This window comes from Mus caroli, chromosome 11, assembly GCF_900094665.2.
Source record: "Mus caroli chromosome 11, CAROLI_EIJ_v1.1, whole genome shotgun sequence".
Lineage (NCBI taxonomy): Eukaryota > Metazoa > Chordata > Mammalia > Rodentia > Muridae > Mus > Mus caroli.
Window position 1 is genome coordinate 6,140,144 of NC_034580.1, and position 21,165 is coordinate 6,161,308.

Genomic DNA, 21,165 nt, shown 5'->3' on the forward strand with positions numbered 1-21,165 from the left:
CTTCTCTTTCTTTCTTTCTTTCTTTCTTTCTTTCTTTCTTTCTTTCTTTCTTTTTTTCTGTCTTTCATCCTTTCCTTTCTTCCTTCTTTCTTCCTTTCTTTTTTGGTTGTTCTCAGTAGGCTTTATGAATCAGAACCACATACCGAAACCGGATAACTGGGAGAATGAAAATATACAGTTGTATAAGTTAGAGTGAACATTAGAATGGATTTAAGGGTTTGTGGTCCCAAAGACAAGGCAATTCTTGAGAAATCATGCAGTGTATGTGTGTTTCTCTTCCTCAGCAGTAGTAATGTTAGTCTCAGTTCAGAGACCCATAGTTAACTGTGTCCAGTAGACATAGTGCAACTAAAGAAAATATTTTGTGTAGGGAGTCAGGAAGGGAGGAGAGTGAGGGACAGGATGGAGAAATCATACCTACGTGATTTTTAGTATAGTGGATGGTTATTATTATTCTACTTTGCTTTTATTATTAGTTGTTTCTGTCAGTCTCTTATTGTGTCAGACTTTACCTTAGGCATGCATTAGGTAACGAAAGTACAATTACAGTTCTGTAACTTTGAGTTTAAGTAATTACAGATTGCAATGATTCAGAAATAGCACTATGCCTGTATTGAACATATGCAGACATTTTATTGTCATATTTCTTCTGGAGATTATACAACAATTATTTATCTATAACAGCTACCTTGTATCAGGCATGATATATAGTCTAAAGATATGTTGTTGTATATTGTAGAATTGTCAAAAGGTTAAATGCAAAGACTATTCATCTTTGCATAAATGGCTCAGGCAACTCTGAATTGTACTCTCTATAGTCGTCCTCCATGAATACTTGGTGACAACTATTTGAACTATTTGTCTGTAGAATTCAGGCATAATGTAGAATTATAACATTGGTTATGGAATGCATCCTCCACTGGCAATGGAAGATTTCTAAAGTCCATAACTGATAGTGGCCATCATACAATTTGTCTAAAGTCAATGTTCATAGATGATTATAAAACAAGAAGATTGATAGCTTTGCAAGGTACCTGCTTTTCTATTTAGAACACCATTAACTCTTTATTGATGGTATTATTCCTATTTCTAAGTGAGAAATCTGCACCTTGATTGGCTACTTTCTTTACCCCAAGTCACACAGGACATAAATGATGGATCTGCATGTAGATTTATGCTTTCTGGGAATGAATTGCATGTATTGAAAATGCATGGTCTTGGCAATGTTCTCTATTGTACTGACTAATAGGGCAAGAGAACACCACCTCCCACTGTCCCAACCTTGTCCTTTTTAATAAAACAAGTAGAAGGAAGAAAATTTAAAACAGCTTAATAAATGCACATGGTGTCTATGAGTTGCTTTCTGGAGTCAACGATTGCTATAACAATGACCCTGTGTCATGCTGGCTGTTTTCTGCTTTTGTTCCAGAAGCCTTTTTTATAAGTCCAACCTGGGAATGAAGTCTGAAAGTCTGGCTCTCCACCATCAAATCAGTTTTTTTCCCCTTGTCCCCTTGCTGCCCACTGTCTTTTCTTCATGATTCTTGTCCTGTTAAACTCTGTGACTGCCCAAGGAGATGGAGCCCTGGGAGCACTATACTTCCCTACTTTCCTCCAAACCAGAGCATAAAGAGTACACTGTGTTATGAGTACTTGCCTAATGGGTGTTTGCTGAATGACTCATGTTAATTTTCAGAGGAACAATGACCAAAAAATATAGCTGTCTCCTGAGAAGCTCTGCCAGAGCCTGACAAATACAGAAGCAGATGCTGTCAGGCAACTATTGGACTGAGCACAGGGTCCCCAATGGAGGAGTTAGAGAAAGGACTGGAGGAGCTGAAGGGGTTTGCAATCCCATAGGAAGAACAACAATATCAACCAAACAGTCACCCTCCCTCCTCCCAGAGCTCCTAGGGACTAAACCACCAACCAAAGAGTACACATGGAGGGACCCATGGCTCCAGTTGCATATCATGCAGAGAATGCTTTGTTGGGGATCAATAGGAGGAGAGGCCCTTAGTCCTGGGAAGGCTTGATGCCCCAGTGTAGGGGAATGCTAGGGTGGGGAGGTGGGAATGGGTGGGTAGTTGTGGGAACACCCTCATAAAAGCAGGTGGATAAGGGCTTTGCGGGGTGGGGGAAGACCAGGAAAGGAATAACTTTTGAAATGTAAATAAAGAAAATATCCAGTAAAAAAAAAAAAAAAAAGAGCAATCAACCTACAATTTAAAAAACCCTGCGTGATGCTGGCGAGCATGTGGAGAAAGAGGAACACTCCTCCATTGTTGGTGGGATTGCAAGCTGGTACAACCACTCTGGAAATCAGTCTGACAGTTCCTAAGAAAATTGGACATAGTATTACTGGAAGATGCATCAATACCTCTCTTGGGCATATACCCAGAAGATGTTCCAACTTGTAATTAGGACACATGCTCCACTATGTTCATAGCAGCCTTATTTATAATAGCTAGAAGCTGGAAAGAACCCAGCTGTCCCTCAATAGAGGAATGGATACAGAAAATGTAGTACATTTACACAATGGAGTACTACTCAGCTACTAAAAACAATGAATTTATGAAATTCTTAGGTAAATGGATGGATCTAGAGGATATCATCCTGAGTGAGGTAACCCAGTTACAAAGAAACACACATGATTTGCACTCACTGATAAGCGGATATTACCCAGAAACTTAGACTACCTAAGATAAAATGTACTGAATGTCTCTAAAAATATCTGTGGCAAATGTACATATTGTAGTTAGATTCAGATGGTGAAATTATGTCAATTGTATGAAAATGGGTGCAGCTAGAGATCATTATGCTAAGTAAAAACAAGCTGTACCAAGAAAGAGCAGTGTGCATTTCCTCTCATATTCAGAATCTAGACTTCAAAAGCAGACTTGAAAGGGGGGCATTGTTTGGGCAGAGAAGGGGCACCAAAGAAGGGAGGATAGGAGAGGGTGTGCAGAATGAATTTAAGTATGCAATTTATTTAAATGACTATTTCATTAATGAATATATGCTCATAACATCTAAATCAATGAACAAGCAAACACACAAGAAACAGAAAAGTTTTCACTGATATTCTGAGTATGAAAAATTATAGTTATATGACTTGGGCAAAAGAGTAAAAATGCTAATGCTGCCTGTCAGCTGCAGGGAAACTGTCACCTTCTTAGAGTGACAATGGAATTAAATCACATCCATGCTCCCAAGTTCACTTGACCTTCAGGGACTTTTGATAGATTAACAGGCTTCCCTGCACCAAAATAGAAGACCAGGGCACATCTGAGCCTTCTTTTCATTTGATTGCGTGAGTTGGGATTGGTCAGTTGTCCTGCCTGCGTGAAGGTTTACAGGTCTGTGGTTCACTGAATTACATACTCAGATGTGGCTAAAATACCAACTGTCACCACTTCTAATGTTTAGAAAACAGGTCTCAGTATTGGGAAAGAAGCCTAGGATTTGAATAGCTGAGGTCTTGAGCCAGCACACTTTCAATTTCCCTATAGATACAAAGTGATGCCACTTTCAACTGTGGTTTCATAGTCTAGGTATTTTAGATTGGAAGGACAGGCTGTTCTTGGTCTCTATTGGTTTACTGGCTGTTTTGCTGTTTTGCATTGCCTAGTACTGAGAAACTGAGCTCAGCCAGTGCTAAGACTAAAACAGGAGACCTGTGCATGTTGGGGGCAGAAGGCGAGTCAGTTTTTGGGATGAAGAAATCTTATCATTATTATTACACATTCACGTCAATAATCTGATACCACACTTACACCTGTATGCCAGGAAGAGTGGGCATCCCTTTTATGTAATTAACATGTTATCTATTTAATCCAAAAGGAGACTTCAAGAATCTTGTTAATATTTATCAGGAAGAAGAGTGGAGCTAGGGAATGCTTGCCTTTCATGTTTTATGAGTTTAAGTACTTTAAAACCACGAGGCAGGTCTTCGTCTTCTGCATGGATGCTTAGCTCTGAGATGCTTGGTTAACTACTATGGTTTAAGGTTTTCACTTCTGGGTTGATGCTTGGCTCTGAGATGCTTGGGTGGCTACTGTGATTTATGTATCTATCTATGCTATTGCAAGGAGAGGCCAAAGAAAGGTTGATAGGTATAATTTTCAGTGAAAGGCATATTTATAAATAAGATAATTCTATGCTCTCAGTATGTATGTTCCTTTTTCCATTTTTTTTTCTCTTAGACTCTCAGATCTGCTGAGGTTTTCAGTCACATGTGAAATTACAGTGGAGAGTCTGCTGAGGCTAGGAGAGCCAGCTCTGCTGGCTGCATGCTCGCTTTGCTTTTGTTATTCATAGAAGCAGAATTTTTCTGGGTCATTTTCTCTTTTTATAAGTGTTATTTTATGGAAAACTAAGGTAAATAAAAAATCCACCATGGTGAGCTACAGAATGCTGAGACTGTGAAAACTGAGAAGCCAGCAAGGACCTAGTGTTTGTCAATATTATATTATATCATCATCATCATTATCATCATCATCATCATCATCACCATTATATTCCTAGCTCTATGCTTTTGGAAGCCTCTTCATAGAAGTCAGAGCTAACTTCTGTGTTTTCTTTCCCCACCTCTAGGGTGATCATGATTCACAAGAGGGAGTCTATTCTGGATAGAACTTAACAAGGTGCCTTTGATACTGCTTGCACTGATCATGATAGCTGAGCGATGGGAAGGGTAGAAAGTGAGTGCTCCAGGTGCCAGCCTGGGACTTAGAGCAGTTAGAGAAGCCTTCTTCCACATCATTACTTATTCATGTGCTCACATGAAGCAGTGACTCCAGGCACAACCCCCCCCCCATGAGAAACTAGCAACCACAAGGTGAGATCACAAGAAAAATCACAATGTGAGATTCAATGGGAAGAAATCTGGGGCATAGTGTGTCATTTCAGGATCGTGCCATTCTTTCCCCTCCTTTATTTTACATAGATTTTTTTTTCTCACAGAATATATCCTGATTAAGATTTCCCCTCCTTTTTTTCCTTCTAGTTCTTCCCCCCTCCCTTCCCATCCTGATCCACCTCTTTCTGTCTCTCATTAGAAAACAGACTTTTAAGGGTAATAATAAAAGAAAAAAATATGTATTAATAAGATAAAACGAAACCCAATACATTATAATTGGTCAAAACAAGCAGGAAAAAAAGACAAATAAGAAGAGCCTCATGGGAGACGTAGATGTAGAGACCCATGTGTTTGCCACTCAGAGATTCCCATAAAAAACTAAACTGGAAGTGTTTCTGTGAGTTATGTAGTTGTTGTCTTTAGCAGTAAGACTTTGCTGTTAGTTTGTTGAGAGCAAACTAGTCTTGGCAACAGCCTAGGTTGTTTGGGGTTCCTACTGTACCACTTTGGCCAACAACTCCATTAGGCATAACCCAATTTAGGTACTGGAAACTTCCATTTGGTGACAAAAAATGTCCAGTTAGGGTTCTGGATACCCCATTATCTGGAGATTTAATTTAGATCACTTTCATACATGCACAAATCTACAAAGCTTCTTTTGTACTAGGTTTCTATACTACCCTTCAAAACTCAATTTAACTGTCTTTCCCCATATGTCCTTTCTCATCCTCCTCTTCATCCCCCTCAACACTTGATCCTCCCATTCCAATCCCATTCACCCCATCCATCCATCCATCCACCCATCCATCCATCCATCCATCCATCCATCCATCCATCCATCCATCCATCCATCCATTTCTCAATCCATCCACAACTATTTTATCTACCTTTCCTAAGGAAGTCTTACTCCTCACCTCAGGTCCCTTACCCTATACTTGATCTTTGTGGTTCTATGGATTATAGGTTGTTTGTCATGAACTAAATAGCTAATATCCACTTATAAGTGAAGACATCTCATATTTGTCTTTCTGAGGCTGGGTTACTTCACTCAGGATGATTTTTTTTTCTAGTTCCATCCATTTACTTATGAATTTCTCTCCCTCTCCCCCTCCCTCTCCCCCTCCCCCTTCCTCTCCCTCTCCCCCTCCCCTTCTCTCCCCCCCTCTCTCTTTCTCTTTTTCAACAGCTTGGTGATAGTCTCTTGTGTAAATGTTTTGTGTCTTCTTTATCCATTCCTCTACTGAGGGACCACTATGTTGTTTCCAATTTCTTACAGCAGTGAGCATGGTTGAATAAGTGTTTAGTAGGATGAAATATCCTTTGGAGATATACCTCAGAGCTGTATAGCTGTATCTTGAGGTAGATTGATTCCCATCTTCCTGAGGAACCACCACACTGATGTCCATATTGACTGTATAAGCTTTCAGTCCCACAAGCAACCGATGAATGTTACCCTTGCTCCACATCTTCATCTGCACCAACCATCATTTGTTTTATTAGTCTTAGCCATTCTGACTGTTTTAAGATGAAATTTTAAAATTGTTTTGATTTGCATTTCCTTGAAAGCTAAGGATGTTGAACATTTCTTTAAGTATTTCTCAGTCATTTGAGTTTCTTCTTTTGAGAATTCTCTGTTTTAGATATGTATCCATCTTAAATTTGATTATTCAAGTTTTCTCTATCATTTTTTAAATTTCTTTATTTACCTTGGATATCAGCCATCCATCAAATATATAGTTGGTAAATATATTTTTCCATTTTTATTTTTTATTGGGTATTTTCTTTATTTACATTTCAAATGTTAGTAAATATATTTTCCCATTTTTATTTTTTACTGGGTATCTTCTTTATTTACATTTCAAATATTATCCTCTTTTCCAGTTTCTCACCCAGAAGCCCCCTATTTCAACCCTCCTCACACTGCTTCTATGTGAATGTGCCCCCACCCACCCACCCACTCCTGCTTCCCTGCCCTGGCATTCCCCTACATTGGGGTATTGAGCCTTTACTAGACCAAGGGCCTCTAATCTTTGCCCATTTTATAGGCATCATTTGTCCAAATGATTTTGTCCTTTGCCATTCAGAAGTTTTTAGTTTTATGTGGTCTCATTTATTAGTTGTTGATCTTAGTGCCTGTGATAATGGTATGCTTAAAGTCTTTTCTGTGTAATACATTCTAGGTTCTCACTTTCTCTTCAATCAGGTTTAGTGCATCTGGTTTTATATTGAGATCTTTGATCCATTTGGAGTTAAGTTTTGTGCAGCGTAATAAGTATGGATCTATTTGGATTCTTTAACATGCAGCCTTCCAATTTGACCAGCACTGTTTATTGACGATACTGTCTTTTTTCCCCAGTGTATATTTGTGGCTTCTTTATAAAAAAAAAACAAAAACAAAAACCAAAAAATGGTGTTCATACATGGGTAGACTTATGTCTAGGTCTTCAATTCAATTCCATTGAATAACATGTCTGTTTTTTTGCAAGCATAATGCTGTTTTTTATATCTCTGTAGTACAACTTGAGATCAGGGATACAGATACTTTTAGCATGTTTCTTATTAGTAGTATTGTTTTAGCTATTCTGTGTTTTTCTGTATTTCCAAACATGTTGGATGGTATTGTATCAATTTGACATAGTCTAGAGTTATCTGAAAGAAGGGGGTTTAATTGAGAAAATACCTTGATAAAATCTAGCTGTAGGTCATTTTTTAAATTAATGATCAATTCAGAAGGGGCCAGCCCATTGTGTGTGGTCTCATCCCTGTGCTGGTGGTCCTTGGTTCTATAAGAAAGAAGGCTGAGCCAGCTATAAGAAGCAAGACAGTAAGCAGTACCCCTTTATGACTTCTGCATCAGCCTCTGACTCCAGGTTCCTGCCATGTTTGAGTTCCTGTCCTGCCTTCTGATGATAGCTTACAATGTGTAAGCGTAAGCCAAATAAACTATTTCTTCCCCAACTTGCTTTTAGTTATGGTGTTTTATCACAGCAATAGAAACTATATGAAGCCTAAAATTGTCATTTCACAATCTGTAAAGGATTGTGTTGACATTTTGATTGGGGATAACATTGAATCAATAGTCTGATTGCTTTGGTAAGATTGCCATTGTTACTATATTTATCCTACTAATGTATGATCATGCGAGACCTTTCCATCTTTGGATATCGTATTAAGTGTCTTAAAGTTTTTATCATACAAGTCTTTTACTTGATTGGTTAGAGTTGCCCCAAGATACTTTATAGTATTTGAGGCTATTGTGAAAGGTGTTGCTTCCTTGATTTCTTTCTCAGTCTGTCCTTTGGGTATAGGAGGACTACTGATTTTTTTTTTTTTTTTTTTTTTTTTTAACATTGTATCCAGTTACTTTGATCAAGAGTTTNATTTGAGGCTATTGTGAAAGGTGTTGCTTCCTTGATTTCTTTCTCATTCTGTTTTTTTGGTGTGTGAGGACTCTTTTTTTTTTTTTTTTTTTTTTTTTGAGTTAACATTGTATCCAGTTACTTTGATCAAGAGTTTCTCAGCTGTAGGAGTTTCCTGCCTGGTAGTTTTTTGGTTTTTTGTTTGTTTGTTTGATTGATTGTTTTTTGGGTTTTTTTGGGGGGGGGTCTATTAAGAATACTGCCATAGCATCTGCAAATAAATTTACTTTGATAAGTAATTTTTTTCCTTTCTAATTTGATCCTAAAGAGATTCCTTGATCTCTTTGAGTTGTCTTATTGCTGTAGCTAAGACTTCAGGTACTATACAGAGTAGGTATGGAAGGAGTAGAAAAACTAGTCTTATTCTTGATTTTAGTGGAATTGCTTTATGTTTCCCCCCATTTAAGTTGAAGTTGGATAAGGATTTATTTTAAACTACCTTTATTTTGTTTAGGTGTGTCCATTGTATCCCTAATCTCTCCAGAACTTTTATCATGAAGGGGATGCTAAATTTTGTCAAAGCTTCTTTTAGAATCTAATGAGATGCCCATGTGGTTTTGTCTTTCAGTTTGTTTATATGGTGAGTTACATTTATCAGTTTATGTAACCTGAAATACCCCTACATCTCTGGGATGAAACCTACTTCATCATATGGATGATAGTTTTATAGTATGTTTTAATGCACTTTGCAAGTGATTTATTGAGAATTTTTAATCAATGTTCATAAGGGAAATTGCTCTGTAATTCTCTTACTTTATTGGGTCTTTAGGTAGTTTGAGTATCATGGTAACTAGGACCTTGTAAAGTGAATTGGGCAGTGTTCCTTCTGTTTCTATTTTTTGTGAAATAATTTGAGAAGTATTGGTATTAACTCTTTGAAGGTCTTGTAGAATTCTGTGCTAAAATCATCTGACCCTAAGATTTTTCGTTTTGTCATGTCTTTGTAGGGTTGGGTTCTTTGGTTGCAGCTGCTACCTTTATATTATTGGCAAGTGTGGTTTCTGTGAGGTCCCTGGCAGGGAGTGCCTCTCTGGGTCTGTAGGTGACATAAAGGGATGGAGATAGGATAGGAGGAAAGGCTTTTTGGGGCCATAGCAAAGTGTTTGGGGACTGGGGTCCACACCAAGATATAGAGTCTGCAGGAAATAGTTTTAGGTAAAAAGAGGGGCTTCTGCAGTCCTTCTTGTAACAGCTCCTGCAGGCTATTACAGGAATAAAGGGTAAGTTTGGAGAGGTCTAAAGGTCTGGAGAGACAGGCAGGGCAGTTTAGTCTGGTCAATGGGAGGTTATCATGGAAAGTGTTTAAGTGAGTTAGTGGCTGGCACAAAGAAATTGAGATGGGTTAAAAGGAAAGCATCGGAGGGTCAGTGGGAAAAGCTAAACTGAGCTTATACCAACATGCTGAAGTTCCATGGAATGCCCTCTCCTTTTCAAATGTTACATTAGGTTTGCCACTGTAGTATAACTTATAAAACTGTTTTTATATCCTAAATATCTCTATTTGTACTTAGTATTAACTTTTATTTTCTCCAATATTTGTGTTTGTGATTTACATATATGTGCTTCTATGTTTCTGGAAATTTCTTAATTCTCTCTCCCTTTGACCTCTTTTCTTAAAAATATGTCTTCTTTTTTATTAATTTGCACATGCTAAAATCTAAGCTATCAGTTTATTGACTACATAGAGCATTGGATGCACTACCTTCAAAATACAAGGCTCTTTCATTTTAATTATGTTCTTAAAGGAACAGTGAACTTGCCTGACTCATATCTCCACATTACTTTGTCTTTGTCCAGATGTGTCTCCCTCTTTTACCCATCTTAACAATAGCTACAAGAAGTAATAGAGCAATTGCTCAGTTGCTTTGGGGATGTAACATGAATCTTTTCAACTGTTTGCAGTGATTTTTCTCCTTTCTCATTTTGTACATGCTGTGATGTTCACATAATAGGTCCTAAATAAATATTGATTTATTGAATCTGAAGTATTTCTTCTTGACTCTCTCATACAGACACATGTGTTTTTAAAAATATTTCTTTTATTAGGGGAAAACACAAACAAGAGTTAAAATACCTAAAATACTCATGAGACTTAATGAAACACAATATAGTGTTATCTTTGGGTTGGTTTGAGAATGCTATCTTAAATTGCAAGAAGATTAAGTGTCTTTGAAGAATTTTCTTTTGTTTGGTGTAGTCTGTCAATGTCTCTTTACAGGAGCATTGACTACCTTCTACTGTGGCTATCGACCCCCAATTAAGTGGCTCCTCTGCGTGCTTTCTCTTTGTTTATCTGCATTTTGCCTGATAACTTTCTTGGAGTTGAGAAAACCTGCTAAATAGAGTTTCTGACTCCATGTAACTAGAAAGCAGATTTTGCTTAAAGAATAAAATAAGCTTTTAAAAATAAATTATGCTTTCTATATCCCTAAGTTGATATTTGAAATTGGGTTGTATCTGAGCTTCATTAACAAACAAATGACTCAGTAGATAATGACACATCATTTCAAGTCTGAGATCCTGAGTCTGTCTGGCAAGGGGAGCTGCCTTCACCACATTATGATGGCTCTGTAGGGTTGATTTTCCAAAAAGTCCTTGTTGGTCCAATTATCAATAGAGAGGTAGTTGGTGGCCTTAGGTTCTGTCTTGAACAAAGCATGACATTTTTTTTTCTTTTCATTCTGTATAAATATTGAAATCAAAGAGCTCAATTCTACTTAATAATAAACATTCATTCATATTTCCTCTGCAATTGTTTCTGTCTTGTCTGGTTAATAATAGTGAGAAACCTGATTCTTATCTTTGATGTTTTCCCATTTCCTCTGACCTCCAGGTCACCTGCACAGTGGCTTTTTTGGAGATCATGAGTGGCTCCAACTCCTATATTCTATCTATCTATCTATCTATCTATCTATCTATCTATCTATCTATCTATCTATCTGTCAATATCCAACATAATATGTAAAGGAAATGATATATTAATGTGCCCCACCCTTAATCAGCAGAAGAGGAAGGCAGAGAAGGTTTAGATTTCTTGGGAATGTGTCCTCTTTTTCTCTCTTATCTCCCTCCCTGTTCCTTCACTCATCTTTTCATTCTTTCCTCATTTCCCCTTTCTTTCATCCCCCTCCTTCTATCCCCTTGTTTATTTTCATCAAAATACAATGTAGTTAGGTTTCAGTTTTGTACTTAAGTCTTCGTAATGTAAACCTCTCAAGGTCAAGCATGTCTGGTTCCTGCCCTATGATTTAAACATTGTGGTCTCAGTCTATCAGGCTGGAGCCCATACTTGACACTTTCACTTTCTAAAGAGCCATTTTGGGGTGCTGGAGACTGCTAGTCTGACTTAGAGTTAATTTTTTATATCTCATCTAACTTATCATACCCACCCTGCCCTGTAGAGATGACCAAGGGAAGGCATCATATTTTCCACCATCAGGAATCAGAGCTTTAGTGTGCTGCATGATGCTGTCTACTACCCTGTGCATCGTCTTTCACTGTTTTCAGGGTATCGAAGCATATAGCTAGTCAGCAGTCTTGTTTAAACATGTTCTGATGGAGTGATAAGACGAATAGTGAGTCCTCTCAAATGGTCATGTCCTATTTCTGGAACCTGTAAATGCCACTTTGTGGAACTTAAAATGAGGAGAAACACTTCTATTTTCTGGGTGGAACTAATGTAAGAAGACAGGTCTGTATTGCATGGTTACAACATGCTCAGATGGGAAATGCTGATATCATAATAAAGCACAATCAGAAAATGGAGGCTAGAGCTTCAGTACAAGATATGGAGGCAAGAGAGAATGTTCTTCATGGACTGGAGTCCAGGAATCTCATTTTATACTATGACCTACAAAATTATAAGGTAACAGATGTGCAGTCATAGGTTTCAAAGCCTGTGGTTGATATGACAAAGCATCTATCCCAGAGCAGTGGTACTTCTGTATGATGATAGGGAGTTGTTGGGTGCAACTCACTGTGTGGTACAATAGAGGCGCTTTGGCCAGAGCCCTTCATTTGGGAGAAATTCCAACTAACTCCTGTGTCTTATTTATCTGAGATCTTAACACAGTGCCATCTTTTCCTTGTAAAAAGCAAACAGAGAAGAAAAATTCTATCATTTAGGAGAAACTGAAACAAAACACAGTCCATGCTGTATTTTAGTTAAAGCTTGGCAATTCCTTCTTTGCCACTGTCATCAGTCAGACCAACTCTGCTGTCATTAGAAGGCAGGTCAGTCCCATCAGTTTCTCTAGCACCTGCCAAAGGCAGGGTGTGCTGACCATATCTGGGCATAGTCCATCACACTGACACTTTGAGAGTGGATTGCGCCTGGGGTCAGACATTATTTGCCAGTACTCTTTAAACAGAGAGTGCAGCCAATGAACCACTGCCCTCCAGCCCAAGGGATTGATAGCACTATCAGTGCACAGATGACATGAGGCTATGGTAGCAGGCTTACACCCTGAAGCTTCTCTTAATTAAGGAGACATAAGTTTTCAAATGAAGAATCTCCCAACTGTTGAATTTATTTTTTTACAAAAATAGGAAAAAAGGACAGAAAATCCCTAGCCATTGCATTTAAAGCAATATTGTTTTCTGGTCATGTTTTCCTTGCTAGTTAGTGTCTTATGGATTTAACCTCAACATGGCATATTTCATATTCATTCAGTTTGTTTGAATAAAAATAGGAGCAGCATGAGCAGTTGTGGAGATTTGTTTACTTGAGATGCCTGATGTAATAATCTTTGTGAGATGCAAAATATTACAAGAGATTAGAGATGACTATCCAATTCTTATATATAATGACAGAGAGGTCTGGGAAATATTTGTCCCATTTGAACTGTCCTCTGGCCACTTTTCATCTACAAGTGATAGAAAAACATTCAGAGAACAGGATGAGGTATACAGATATGATACTCTTCTATGCATAGTGTACAAATACAAGATGCTTCATAGACTAGAAAATGTGTCTGGGATATTTGATGGTCGGATCTATCAGATGATGTCCCATGCATGTGCTCATACCTCCTTTATATCCATTTTGTAGGAGTGTTTATAGCAGAAGGTCTCTCACAATTTTGCCTATAATGAGAATGTTTACAGTAGTTTTCATCTGTCCATAAGTGGAGAGATGAAACAAAATTGATTACCTTTTGTAGAAGATCTGTGTCAAATGATAAGGAACACTTTGAAATGAAAATGGGGACTTACAGATCCAGAACCTAGTGGAATATTGGAATTCTTTTCATATATTTTGTTTTGTAAAACCCTGACCTTTTCCGTCCTGTTCTAGATGTTTGAGTTCCATGAGACTGTTCCAAAAAGGGAGGCTTGCAACAGGACAGTGACTACTTCTATTTAGCACATTATTTACAGATCCAAACTTCAAAAGCACGTGCACACCAGGAGCCCAGACATTTGCCTACAGGATTCAGTTTCAAGTTGTTTTTGAGAAATGTGATCCTTCTGTTCTGTACATCCTTTGACATTTTAGTCCCTGAAGCCCCTGGTCAGTGTGCCCGCAGCTAAGGAGAGTTAACACCAGATGGCACTCCTCTCTTCCTTTTGATCTTGGATTTGTTGCTTGCCTTGCACACTCATGAGCTGGAGAGACACGGGGCACACAGCACCCAGATACCGCTGGCTGTGAACTAATTGTTCTGATCACATACCCACCTGCCCTTTGAGATTGATTCCAGAAAACCCATGTCTTATTCTGCTTCTTTCTCCAATATGTACAAACAATGTCCAATAATACAAACAATAGACATGTATACATTCACAGTCTTAGACACATATATCCATCTGCATAAGTGTGTGTGTGTGTGTCTGTGTGTATGTGTCTGTGTGTGTCTGTGTCTGTGTAAGAGATAGAAGTTTAAAAAGAAGGCATGAAGACTGTTATAAAGTGCACCTATTGAAATAAAAATATAATTCCTGATATAGTTACATGTGGCCAGCCATCAAATAAAATTTTCTTTTAAAATAAAACTCATAGATAAGTTCTCATTCAGTGAATAATTCTCAGCTCACAGCCTTGTTTCTAATTTCATTCTGTGTGTATGTGCTGAGCGAATGATTATCATGCTGATCCTCCAAGCCTTCATCTACAGTGGGGCTAGCAGTACTTATTAGATTGATTTGAGAATTACATAATGAAGCCTATCGTGTGTGTGTGTCCCCTGGCAAGTCAGGATGAGACAGCATGAGCATGTTACATGCCAGGCATGGTTCCCACCAGTCTCTCTTAAAAATGCATTTATTGCTTTCAGTGGTCCTATAACATGTGTCTTATTATTACCATTTTGTTCACCAAGAAACCAAGTCACACAGTGATGAACTAATATATTCAGGGATGTATGGCTGCCATATATGCACTGTGCTGTTCTAAGTTATTGGCCACACTGTTTTTATTTGTAGTGGGATGAGTGCTGCGGCTTTTCTTGGAGATCTTGCAGGAAATAGGTAGTATTTGTTATCTTTCAAAGGAGAGAACTACCTAATATCTAACAAAAGCTCCTGACCTTGACCAGTGTTGAAGATACAGCTTTTACTCAGTAGGATTCTGTCCGAACTAATTAACCACATGAAGAGAGAGTATAAATCTTTCCCTCTGGCCTCACCTGCTTTTTGCTTTAGTCTCTGGGGCTCACACCATGTGTCTTCCCCAGTGGAAAGGGTCAGACCAGGAACTTGTTGACAAGTTCAAGACTCTTTGCTTTTTTAAATGACTCCTGATATTGTTTATAATTCAGAAGTTCATGAAGAGAGTGGACATGCTGAGTGTGAGCTACTTGTTGGACTAAGACTCCAGAAGTGTAGTCAGGGCAAGATGTTTTTGTGGTAGATATGTGCAGAGAAGGGAGGGATGAAGGCATGCATATACATCGGCTACAGAGACAGTGTACTGTGTACACATGTATACAATGGCTATAGATACAGTGTACTGTGCTTCTCTTAGCAGTGAATTTTCGCTATAGACATGATGATATAACAGAGAGTACATGCATCCAAGGGTGGCTCAAAGCCTCTTCAGCCAGAATCTACCACTCATAGACAGATATGCTCATCGCTGGCTTTACAGATGCAATATTCTCATAGCCCTGTATCTGTGGTCACAAATTGTCCCAGCACTGTCAACGAGGGAGCCTGTGCCTTCTTCATAGAGGGGCATTGCCACATGGCTGAGTATCTTTGACTTCTGGGGTAGGGCTAAAGGACCCCTCTTAGATGAATGTTCCTTGATGTATATTGGAGGTACTTAGTTCAGCCCTTCTTGTGTCCCCCAGGTCTTCAAATGCAGCCAAAGGTTTCATTGCTCTTAGCACACCACAGGTCCTGCTGCCTTGGGTCACACTCTTTTTCCCTTTGTCATATTTTTGTTGATATGAGACTCATCTCAGGGTTTAAACACATCAAGCTTGGTCTTCTTCGAGCTCTAACTAAATAGTGGCATCAAAAAGTCACAACTTAATTGCTTTAGTGACATGGTATATCAGAACCCCTGAGCCACATACATTCTTAGAGTTATACTAATTAAATGAATGATCAATGAAACACAGGATGTATTTTATGTGTGTTGTTATTACCTAATGGGTGGTTGAGATCAAAGGAGTGCAAATAAGTGTAATTTGTGAAGAAATGTAAAATATATGTATTTTGTCTTAATTCCCAAAAGGTGTTTTTGATGCTTCTGCAAGATACCAACAAAAAGTCTTACATCACTCCAGACAGCAAAGTAGAGCCTCAGAATGAGAGACCTGTAGGATCCCTTCCTCCCTACAGTAAGTAGTGTAGCCTTTTGCATTTCTCTTTAAGACAAAAGGTTACCAACTTCATTTATCATCAGTTTGTTTTTTGTTTGTTTGTTTGTTTGTTTTTAAAGGAAGAATAGCATATGCCTCATGATGGGGCAGAAGTAGGCGGTCTGATCACCCTGGGAAAATTTATGTCAGAGTTGGTTTATATCCTGGCTTATAAAGAGCACAGATTATCTTTTCTAAAATGGTGACCTACTTCTCAGAAATTTCTCGGTATATACAATTAGTATACTGAGCCTTGCTTCTCCAGGCTTACCATGGCCAGTCCAAAGCTACTTACTCCACGGTGTATTTATGAGGGATAGCTGTATGCTACTAATAATGGATTTGTATGGCTTATGGAGCACCAAAGATGAGACTTATGTTCATAAGCCTTTGTCCCAGACTTTGCACACAGCTTTGATTTTGACCAGCCTTGTTCACATGTGTTACTGCTGTAGGTTAATGGTCTCATTTTGGCTAGATTTATATCCTATGCTTCTTTGGGCAAGTATCAGAAGCTGGACAGGAGCCAGGCTTGGTTTTCATAGGATGGACTGATTCTAGTTCAGTGCATTTCCTATCACATGTTAGCAACAACTCACCAATACACATGATGCCTGGGTATAGAGATATAAACAGTGACACTTCTTCAGAAACTTCAGACTTTGGAGGCACCCCCCCACACACACACACACACGGCAGGATAAATCACAAGAACTAAAACTGATGTGGATAGCAGAATCTCGGATGTTGCAAATGCCTCATTTCTTCCTCTCTTGGTAATATCAGGTATAAGACACATACATTGGCTGTCAAAATTGATGTTCAGTTTGTTTCTAACTGTGGTGTTAATTTTCATTTCCATAAAAATTGTGTCAAGCATCTCTACTGTTCATGATGTATTATTGAGATATAATTTTTATTATCCACAATTTACCCATTTAAAATACACAATTTAATGTCTTGTTATTCATGGGCATCCATTACTACACTCAATCTTGGACTGTTCTTATAACTAACACAACATTATGCCACATATCTATCACTCTGTAGGATTCCCATCACTCCAGCCTTAAGAGACCTCAAGCATATGTCTTATCATTCTATATTAGCATGCTGTTGACATTTTATGTGGATGAAGGATATAGCTGGTCCCTGTGACCAGTTCTATGAACACATTTTTCTTTCAGTTGGCAAGTAAACCTCCAATTACTTGTGGGTACCACATTCTTCCATCTATTTATCAGTTGATAAAAACTTGGGTTGTTTCCAATTTTTCTTTTGCCATTAGAACATGCCCCTAAAACTGATGTTAAGCGCGTGCTTTTTAAGTAGACACCTATGAATAGAATTGCAGAATCATACGCTTAATCATTAGAGAAAGACTTTTATCTGTCTATGCCTCATATTTTTACCATGAGCATTAAGGTTCCAATTCCCCTTGTCCTCACCAATACACTGATCAGAAATGCTGGGCATTTCTTCATACACTTATTGGCTGTTTAGAAAAATTTTTGAAGAAATGGCTGTCACAATAAATCACATCAATATATTATTTGTTCTCTGATATTTTCATTTATACATGTATATAATGTTATATATAATCTTAGTCATATCCACCTCACATTTCCCTCCAACTTCTTCCTGTCCACCAACACATGCCCACCTTCATGTCATTTACAATTTAAAAATTAATTGGCTGAGTCCAATTGGCATAATGCACTGAACCTTGGCAACCTCATTCTACACCCCTGGAATGAGCTGATTCCCCTTTCTCCAGCAGCCATTCATTGCCAAAATCTTTTTAGATAGAAGTGGGGCCTTGTGGCTCCCTTCCCAGCCATACCAGAAGAGTGATTGGTTGTATCTATAACAGCAATGTCACTATTGCACTAGAGGGTTTGTGTGGCTTACATTTCCTGAGAAATATTTCCTGACCCATATTTTCTGATAGGGGACTAATATCCCAGAAATGAATGCACACACCTATGATCACTTGATCTTTGACAAGGGAGCTAAAACCATTCAGTGGAAAAAAAAGACAGCATTTTCAACAAATGGTGCTAGCACAACTGGCAGTTATCATGTAGACGAATGCGAATTGATCCATTCCTATCTCCTTGTACAAAGCTCAAGTCTAAGTGGATCAAAGAACACCACATAAAACCAGAGACACTGAAACTTATAGAGGAGAAAGTGGGGAAAAGCCTCGAAGATATGGGCACAGGGGAAAATTCCTAAACAAAACAGCAATGGCTTGTGCTGTAAGATCAAGAATTGACAAATGGGACCTCATAAAATTGCAAAGCTTCTGTAAGGCAAAAGACACTGTCAATAAGACAAAAAGGCCACCAACAGATTGGGAAAGGATTTTTACCAGTCCTAAATCTTATAAAAGACTAATATCCAATATATACAAATTCCTTTTTAAATGAACTTAAAAATAGTGGGTTTATATACATCTTATGTTTGTTTAACTTGCTTTATCAAATTAGTTTTCAAATGGTTTCATGCTGTTATTGGCTTGTGAGAGTTTTCATATGTTTATGGATCTAATTCATGTATATTCTGCTATTTTGTGAGTGGAGTCACCTATTTGTGTCTATCATGTTCATTTGTTCAATAGTTTATGCACATCTGCCTTTAATTCCAATTCTCCTTGATTTTACTGTCCTGTCAATGATTTTTTTTTGCCTTTTATTAAATGTGGGATATTGATGTTTCTTGCTGTTACTATGGAAATGTTTGCTTTCGCTTTGCTTCTTTTGTTGCTTTATATGTTTAGGGGAAGTGTTGCTTGGTTCTTATGTGTTTGTAGTCAGTATATCCACTATGATTAAATTCTTTGTATAAAAATTTCAGTAGAGTGCTCTCCCCCCCCCCTCTCTCTCTCTCTCTCTCTCTCTCTCTCTCTCTTTCTCTCTCTCTCTCTTTTAAAAAATATTTATTTATTTACATCTGAAATGTTGTCCTCTCTCCTGGTTCCCCTCACAAAATACTTCTCCCCATACCCCATCCCCTCACCTCTGAGAGAACAGAGCCCTCCTAGGTATCCCTTCACCATGGTGCATCAAGTCTCAACAGGATCAGGCATGTCATCTTCTCCTACTGAGGCCAGACAAGGCTATCCTATGCGACATATATGACAGTTGCTTTAATCCAGTCCATGTATGCTCTTTGGTTGATGCCTCATTCACTATTGGCCGTCCTCTAGGGTTCCTATCTCCTACAGAGCCTTCAATCCTTCCTGCAACTCTTCCATAAGAGTCCCTGACCTCCATCCAATGTTTAGCTGTGGGTCTCTGCATCTGTTTCAGTCAGCTGCTAGTTAGAGCCTCTCAGAGGACAGTTATGCTAGGCTCCTGTCTATAAGCATAACAGAGTATCATTAATAGTGTTAGAGATTGGTGTTTTGCTAGTGGGATGGGTCTTACGTTAGGTCAGTGATTAGCTGGCCATTCCTTCAGTCTCTGCTCCATTTTGTCACTAAATATTTTTTAGACAGGACAAATTTTGGGTTGAACCTTTTGTAGGTGTCCTTATCCTTACACTGGGAGTCCTGCGTGACGGGAGGTGGCCTCTTCAGCTTCATGTCCCCACTATTGGGCATGTCAGCTAAGATCACCCACATTGACTCCTGGGAGCCTCCCCCATCCCAGGTCTTTGGGACCTCCTCCTACCTCCTCACTCCTAGAAGCTGCATATTTCCACTCATTTTCCTGGCCCTTTGCACCTCTCCTCTGTTTCTCTCCATAACTGATCCTGCCTCTACCCCTCCCTTCCCCCACCTATCTCTCGCTCTCCCTCTGCCTCCTGTGACTATTTTGTTCCCCCTTCTAAGTGAAACTCAAGCATCTTCGCTTGAGTCTTTCTTCTTGTTTAACTTCTTTTGGTCTATGGGGTGTATCCTGGGTATTCTGTACTTTATGGCTAATATTCACTTATCAGTGAGTACATATCATGCATGTCTTTTTGGTTCTGGGTTACCACACTCAGGATGGTATTTTCTAGTTCTATCCATAAGTCTGCAAAGGTTATTTCAATCTTCTTATATCTGTCGAGGCTTGCTTTGTACCTGATTATATGATTATATATGGTCAATTTGGAGAAGGTTCTGTGAGGTGTTGAGAAGGTATACTGTTTTGTTTGGGGGGCTTTAGATACATGTTAAATGTATTTAGTTCATTATATCTATTAGTTTCATTTTTCCCCTGTTTTGTTTCTGTTTCAATGACCTGTCCATTGGTGAAAGTGAGGTGTTGAAGTCTCCCACTATTGTGTAGGGTTTATTGTGTGATTTGAGCCTTAGAAAGTGGGTGCCCTTGCATTTGGGACATAGATGTTCAGAATTAAGTTGTCGTCTTGGTAGATTTTTCCTTTGATGAGTATGAAGGGTCCTTCCCTATCTGTTTTGAAGACTTTTGTTTGAAAGTCTATTTTATTTGATTTTAGAATGTCTAGTAGAGACTGTTTCTTGGGTCCATTTGCTTGGAAAATCTTTTTTCAGCCCTTTACTCTGAAAAAAGTGTCTACCTTTGTTGCTGAAGTGTGTTTCCTGTATACAACAGAATGATGGATCCTGTTTGTCTAGTTGTTAGCTTGTGTATTTTTATTGGTGAATTGAATCCACTGATGTTGAGAGATATTAATGACCAATGATTGTTAGTTCCTGTTATTTTAATATTGGAGATGGTAATGTGTTTGTGTGCACATGCACACACATGCATACATACATTTCTCTTCTTTTGGTTTTGTTGTGAGATGATTAATGTCTTGTGTTTTCTTGGGTGTAGTTACCTTCTTTGTGTCAGAGTTTTTATTCTTGCATCCTCGGTAGGGATGAATTAGTAGAAAGATATTTTTTTTTTCCTTCTGCACACGTTTATCGGGAGAGCTTGATTGTAGAGGCGAATAGACCCCGAGCCCAGCACTGGTGCTGCTTTATATAGGCCTAGGAGAGGCGTGTCTCACACCTGGATTGGTTGTGCTTGGTTGATGCTTACCACCTCATTTGCATGCCTACATCTGATTGGTTAATTTCTCTCTCATCTGATTGGCTAACTTCTCTCTCTTCTGATTG

At 38.5% G+C, this 21,165-nt stretch overlaps 1 protein-coding gene across 1 annotated transcript in view; it reads left to right on the forward strand.

Moving 5' to 3' along the window:
• The window catches only part of Abca13 (ATP binding cassette subfamily A member 13), a 471,059-nt gene that overhangs the window by 254,963 nt on the left and 194,931 nt on the right, over positions 1-21,165 (forward strand). The window contains exon 42 of the mRNA XM_021177120.1: positions 15,962-16,067. Coding sequence (XP_021032779.1) covers positions 15,962-16,067 — 106 coding nt within the window. The remainder of the gene's footprint in view (positions 1-15,961; positions 16,068-21,165) is intronic.